We start from the raw sequence: 7,542 nt of genomic DNA on the forward strand, positions 1-7,542 counted from the left end.
ACAGACATTTTAACCTCATATCTCAAAAAATCTATTGTAGAATTTGCACTGTTACAGGTGATGAATAAAATAAATGTTAAGGTTGAGGATCATGAGGTGAAAACAATTGTCTGTCCTACTCTCACCATATTGTACCTGAAATCATAGGCTCAGCTTTCAGTGATGGCAGGTTGGAGGCTGCCTCTTGATTTCCAAAAGTTAGGGCTATGATAATGCCTGCCTTTTTTTATTTAGATTTTTTTGAGATAATCATAATATACTGTGATGCAAGATAGATTTCAGATATTTTAGCAAAGATATTAGTGATTGTTTACTTAAGGATCTCTATGCAAATCTACATTTTGTATGATATTCTTCTGAAAGATGAAGCCATGCCATATTTTATTTTTGACAAAATTAATGTTTCTTAAATTTTAACAGCTGACAGTTAGTTTGGGGAATTGGTTACCATATGCTGGCATATCTATAGGCAAACTTTTTGTGAGATCAGATCATAGATGAGATCATTTGACATAATTTTTCTTCAACTTTTGACAAAGTTTAACCTCATTCATCATAGCAAATCACATAAAATTGTGATTTGCTGTATATAAAAAAATTAATCTACATTTCTGATCTGGTTTATAAATTACTATTATAACTATAATTAATGAGTTATGCTGATAAAATAAACAAATGAGCACCAAAGTAGTGTTCTTTAAGCAGTGATCAGCATTCATATTAATCATGACTGATGATTTTATAATATTATATACAGGATTAATAATGTGAGGGAATGCTGTTATCCTGTGGAAAAACTTATTAAAGCTGCCCTAGAATAACTATGGAATTAAACATTTTAGTGATGGTTTAAAGCCAAGTAGTAAATCCTGTTTAAATGAGGTTAATTCTTTTATTAAAATAAGTAAATCTACTGTTCTAATCACCAAACTTGCATAAAAACAAACTAGCTTAGTTTTTGTTTAGTTTTTTGTTATGTAACTTATTTTTACCAGACTAACTGTGGAAACTTGTATTACTATGCACTTCTATAATGTATTAACCCAGCTAGAAGCTATTTTGAGCCTTCTCTCTCTCTCTCTCTCTCTTTTAGAAAGCCTCACTAGAAGCTGAGCTACAGAGGTTACTTGAGAAAGAAAGACAGATCAACAAGAACTGAAACGATAAAATTACTGTTACTGGCTTTTAGGTTAGATGGACATTTTACCAGTAACACAAATTCACAATCCCTTCTGTGTACATATAATGTACCCATACATAAAATATGCTTTTATATTGTAATGTTCAGACTTGTGGAAATACATCTGCTCTTCTTGTTCTTTATTGTAAGAACATCCAAGAGACTTAAGAGGCTACATTCATATGTATTGCTTTTATTCCATCAAAGAAAAAAAGAAAGAAAAGCAGTGAATTTGTAAACTGAATGGAAATGTAGTTTTTCAGATATAAAGAAACATGTAGATCCATTTGTAAATTTATTATAACTTTCTTTGTTACATTCCATCACAAAAATTGTAATGGAATGTATTTATATTCTGTAAATTAATACTGTTTATTTGTAATTAAGTGTTTATATGAACCAAAGTCATGTGCATTTATGTTCTGTATTCATGTGTAAAGTGTTCATTTTCTCATTTTGTGTACCAAGGTTATGTAGGGATGAATTGGTAATAGAATATCAGTCCAAATAGATGATGGTAGGCAATAATATAATACTTTTGTACAAAGTGTACAAGACAGTGTATTATGCAGAGAATTTTAATCCTTTTAATTTTGTAATAAAAGAAAAGTAGATCTTACCAAAAAAGAGTAAAAATTTAAAACAAAAAAAAAGAAAAGCTTTTAAATTTTTAACTTTATTGGAAAGATGTTTTCTATATATGAATATAAGTTTTAACACTCTTATATTCATCACCTACATAACTTTTTGTTTAGCATTATTAAATTGTGGCTTTGGAATTTTGATTTGTGTCACCTGTGATATTCAATATGCTACATAGCTAATAGCCTCTTATCATGCACAGTATTATGTTGAATACACAAATTCTTGGTCAGATTTTTAACTAACATATGTTCAACTCTTTTTTAGCAGACAGCAGATTGTTAATTGCAGTGGTGCACCCAGGGAGGGGCCAAGGGGTCCTGGTCCTCCCCAAAAGAAAACACTAGAAATTTTTTTAAAATCTTTTCCTAACTAAAATTCATATTTTTATTTATGTTATGTCGTGTCATGTCTTCTATTTCTACTTATGAATTAGCATCACATAAGATGGGATTACCCTATAGCTCTCGGGAATCACTGCCGCTGTGAACGCAAGGTGAACGAAGTAGTGCTTGGGCAGACCGAGCGCTAGTTCGTTTGTCTATGCTGGGCCAGAGAAGATCACAGATATCATGTATTGGCGATCACTGCAGATGCTCAGTCATAGGTCGTATGCAATGCATAGTGTGTTTTCTCAAATCGTCTACTCAATTTGCTCCCCCCCTCCAAGATTAAATCCTAGTGTGCCACTGGTTAATTGAAACCCAAAACACATCAAATGATACTTCATTGAGGCAGGCCTCAATGAAGTATCATTTGAAGTAGAAGGCTTGAAAGCTTAAATCCTGCTTAAAGGCATGGAAGTTTGTATAAGCCTGTTATGATGAAGTTTGTGTAGCTGCTTGAGTTCAACACTTACCTTTTATTATTATTAATTATTTTATTTTTTATCATACACTTTTTGTCTCTATCCTGTTTAAAATCACTAATCACTGTGATTGCTCTAAACCATGAGAATGCCTTGCTGGCTGGAAACCAAATATTGGTAAAAACAATTTTTGCTGCTAAGCCTTTAAACTGATGTATCCTACCTGAGCTTCCAATAAGCCATCCTCAAGGATTCCATGGGGAAATCATAGAATGAATAAATAAATAAAAAATAAACTATAAAAGAAATTTTTGAAGTGCTGTGAAGTATCCCAAATATCCTTCCAATTATAGTGCTAATTTATTTATGTATTTTTATTTATTAATTTTTTTCCACAACAATTGGAAAAACTGGCATCATCTCCATGTACTTTCAACTACCTCTTTTTTGTCAGTTCTGCTTTAAGTTATATACAAGCCTTTCTGAAGGGTTCTATAAGAAAGCATGCAATAAATAAATAATAAATTGTGGAATAATAAATAAACTGTGAAAGAAAATTTTGAAAGATTGTTCATAGTTTATAATTCCACATTTCCAAATATCCCTCAATATCAATGAATTTTTGTATACATTTGGAGTAATCTCCAAATGATATCAGCCACTTTGTTCTATTTGGCCAATTTGTATATAAAGTTATATTCATTGGAATATATAATCATCATCATACTCATTGATTTCAACATCTTTATTGCATAATGTACAGCAGTTACTGACGTAATTTCAAAATAATGTAAAATTATCAAACTTGTGTTATTGTTATTTCTTTTAAATGTCATATAGTTTGTAAAGGTTATTTATACTTATATATATATATAGTTATATATATATATATATATATATATATATATCTTTTATTAGCATGTATTCATGTTGCACTTCTCATTATTATTTAATTATGTTAGTAGCTCTATATTTGGTCATAGATCATTTGTAACTGTACTTGTTTACTCTGTGGAGGGTCATAATCCCTTCTGTAGAGTTTTGGAGAGAAAAATTCTATACTGTGTAATTTGAGAAAGTTTTTCACTAAAGTTAATCAAATTTCAAAGGGTTGAACATTGGCAGTGCACACAAAACAAATTTTTTTAAAAAATTACATACTTGAAACAGAGTACATAAAAACAACAATTGTAATTGGTTCAAGTTTTGAAATTAGAATTAATATTAAAATCAGAATAAACCAAAACAGTATGTTGGGTAATTATAAATAAACAGTGACATTGTAATAGGTAGTTATTAGTGATTCTGATCACTGTTGTGCTTTGAATTGCAAGTCATTATTATTATTATGTGACACCTCCAGGGAGTCCAAGGACTCATCGAGGGAGAGTGTGCCAACAGCATCGAACGATTGGTTCCCTTCCAACTACTAACCGCGCTCAAACTAGCTTAACTTTTTGAGAACCATTTATATGAAACTATATAAATGCAACATTAGCATCAAAATGAAAACTAGCAAAAAATATACTAAGCAAGATTTTAAAAAAATAAATAAAGTTGAGCTCATTGCTTGAGAGAGGGGATTAAAAAATCGCGGCTGCCCAAATGATATGCATAACACATTCAACTTTTCACATAAACATTGGCTAGCTTATGTATCTTCCCATTTGTAGCTTATTTTCCTCTCTTCTGTTTTACATCTTTATTATTTTTTAATTTTCTTTCCATATGTATTTATTACTCATATATATATATATATATATATATATATATATATATATATATTCTTTCATGTACCATCATTTTATATTTTGGTTTAAGCCAGTAAAAGCACAGTTTGGTTGGCTAAATCCCAAATTGCCAGCCCATCCTCATTCGTTCAGTATCCAGGTAGATACCTAACAAGGTGCACCATGAGAAGGTGAGGATTGGACATTAGGTCATTTTTTAGTGAAAATGGTAAATTAAATATGGAAATAGACAACAGAATCAATAAAGCTGGTTTGGTAGGACGTCAACTGAATAAATTTATATGGAATAAGAGAGAAATTAGTCAAAACATTAAATTAGCTGTATACAAGACGGTCTTCAAACCAATTTTAACTTATGGATCTGAGAGTGGGTTAGAAAAAAAAACACTTGTCCAAAGACTAAAGACCACAGATATGAGCATCCTGATAAAGATTAGAGGTGTGAACAGATGGCATCAGTGGCAATATCATATTAAAAATGAGGATATTACAAAAGAACCTGACATTGTTAGCATCCAGGAATGTGTTAGCAGAACTAATCTAAGGTGGTATGGTCACTTAAACAGAACCGTAAAGAAAAGATTAGCAAAACAAGTGTTTTCTGTCAGGTTGGCTGGAAAAGGACTCAGTGGAAGACCACGATATAGGTGGATTGATACAGTAAAAAGTGCCTTAGAAGATAGAAATATAAAAAATCTGATAATGTTGATGTCTTGACAGGTAACCAATTGATTTGGAGGAAGATTGTAGATAATAGGAAGTTAGTACTATATGAAAAACTTACATCATTACTATCATATCCTGTACACCCCTTGAGGGTACATATCAGGAATTTGATGATGATGATATATATATATTCACCCTGTTTAATACTAAATTCCTCAGCTGAAACAAATATTGGGATATTTTTGTTTTGGAATGAAATACGAGGTAACCCTTGTATAACACGGATGTTAGGTTCCACAGAAATGTCGCGTTATGAAAGACTCAAATCACATAGAAAAAGTAGGGTTGCGTTCTGAAATCGTTTTTTTTTTTTTTTTTTTTTTTTTTAAATTATATAAACAATGACATATCCAACAGAAAAAAATTTTTATTTAATTCAGGTAATTCATACAAGTTAAGAAAACATAAATTATGAAACAAAATACATGGTATAAACTTATAAAAATACATATTTATGCATTATGTGCAAACTTCATTGCACATAATGCATAAATGTTTTAGGCAAAATAAAGTGCATATTTTAATTGTCATCACTGTCTTCAAAACGAACATTTCGTAGATGTTCTTTATTTACTAGTGGCCAGATGCCATCATCACTTGAAATCTCTTGGACATCATTTGTATAATTCTCACTGCATACTTTGGCTGGTTTAGTTATCAAGAAGTCAGTAATAAGACCTTACTTCCACTATGCTGCAATTTTTTATTAAGTTCATAATATGGAGCTAAACAAATATCCTTTTGTCTCGTGAATTTTCCGGAGCACTCCGTTTGAGGGATCATTATCCATAAAATAGCTTCCTAACTTTCTTGCTAAGTCCAATCCTTCTACTAATTTCTTTAAACTGAATTTTTTAACGGATTCATCACAATCAGAATCTTCAGCAGAACTTTCCCTGCCATTTAATTCGACGTCATCTATTAATTGTACTAGTTCCTCCTAATTTAAATCTATTTACCCATCAATTAATTCACTAATTTCGTTTTCAACCATATCGCAAAAGCCCTCTATGTGGTTATTACTATAAAAAGAATTTTTTTACATAAAAAAAGCATTACATATTGTATGTAACTCACCAGAAAATAAAGTGCTAGGCTTGAGATTAACACACTTATGATTTTTAATGCACTTTCCTGACAGAAAACAAAGACAATTTTCAACAATAAACACTTTATACGGTAAATAATTGACGTACATGTGTGCGAATTGGCCCCTAATATAAATTCGCTACTTATAACTACGTGTGATATGGGCAGACACACATTTAATGAAGATAAAATTTGATTTTTAAGTTGTGGGGTGAAAAATGTATGAAAAGATAAAGCGTTACTACAATTTGTAGGCCATGTTTTTATCGAAACCGCATTGTATAAGTACCGTGTTGAACAAGGGTTACCTGTATATGTATTTTCTTATTACATGTGATCTTATACATGTTGTATTTATATATTGTTTTCATACTAATTCCCTGATATCTAAAAAGGGATTATCAAAGAATGCCATATCAGTGGAATATTCATTTGTGACACTGGTACAAGATTGCATTACCCGAATCAACTGTAGGCAGTATTATCAGCCGATGGAAATGTGCCACCTTAGCCAAGAAACCAAAATATGCATTTTAAAAAAATACAAATAAAAATTTTTTAAAAAATCTAGGAAGCCACAAAGATTGATGCATAAATATCAGTAATTCAATGTAGAAGTGATTAGCCAGAAGTTGAGATATCTACATGGGTTTAGATTTCTATGTAACACTAATATAATATATATTATTTCTAATATAACACTAAGTAAAGCACTGCACATATCAAATGTCAGCCATGATCAGTTGCACAAATTACACTGATTTGCGACTAGAATTTTAGTTATTCCATATATATATATTCATATTCATCATCTTAACCATGAACTTTCTCCTTGAAGGTATAATGGTCTGAAGCTGTTTCATTTTTTTCAGGACTCAAAAAGTAGTAGCTAGATAGAGTTAAAAGGCCTTGCCTACTCCCTATAAGTGAATAAAAAGACATTAGTTTAATACATATATAATAAAAGTAGTAGTGGTATCTGAAAATATAAATGCTGCAGATATGCCGTGCATGTCTACATTGTGACAAAACATGCCAGTGAGTCTTTAAACACAGCAGTGCACTCTGTCTTCTATTGCAGTTGTCATTGCAACACATTTCAAGAACCTGATGTGGGAAAACTTGCCTTTATCTGCACATAGTGCCAGTTTAACTTTGGGATGAAATGGAATATTGATTGTATGAAATTTAATACTTTTGAATCATTCAAAGTCAAATCATCCAAGAGCTGAAGCTTCAATTTTTTTTTTTTTTTTTTTATGAAAGGAGTTATTTTGTCATCTTAGTAAAGGATAATTGTGAGACATACAAAAATATTTTGGGAAAATTTGGAGAAAAGAGCAAAG

At 30.8% G+C, this 7,542-nt stretch overlaps 1 protein-coding gene across 1 annotated transcript in view; it reads left to right on the forward strand.

The window, feature by feature from the left end:
- The window catches only part of LOC150098430 (valine--tRNA ligase-like), a 382,977-nt gene extending 381,012 nt beyond the window's left edge, over positions 1-1,965 (forward strand). The window contains exon 25 of the mRNA XM_090405873.1: positions 1,094-1,965. Within this exon, the coding sequence (XP_090261999.1) occupies positions 1,094-1,159 (66 nt within the window). The 3' untranslated portion in view covers positions 1,160-1,965. The remainder of the gene's footprint in view (positions 1-1,093) is intronic.
- Positions 1,966-7,542: the final 5,577 nt, after the last annotated feature.

Source organism: Typopeltis vanoorti, chromosome 15 (assembly GCF_054136105.1).
Source record: "Typopeltis vanoorti isolate ZY-2024b chromosome 15, IOZ_Tvanoo_1.0, whole genome shotgun sequence".
Lineage (NCBI taxonomy): Eukaryota > Metazoa > Arthropoda > Arachnida > Uropygi > Thelyphonidae > Typopeltis > Typopeltis vanoorti.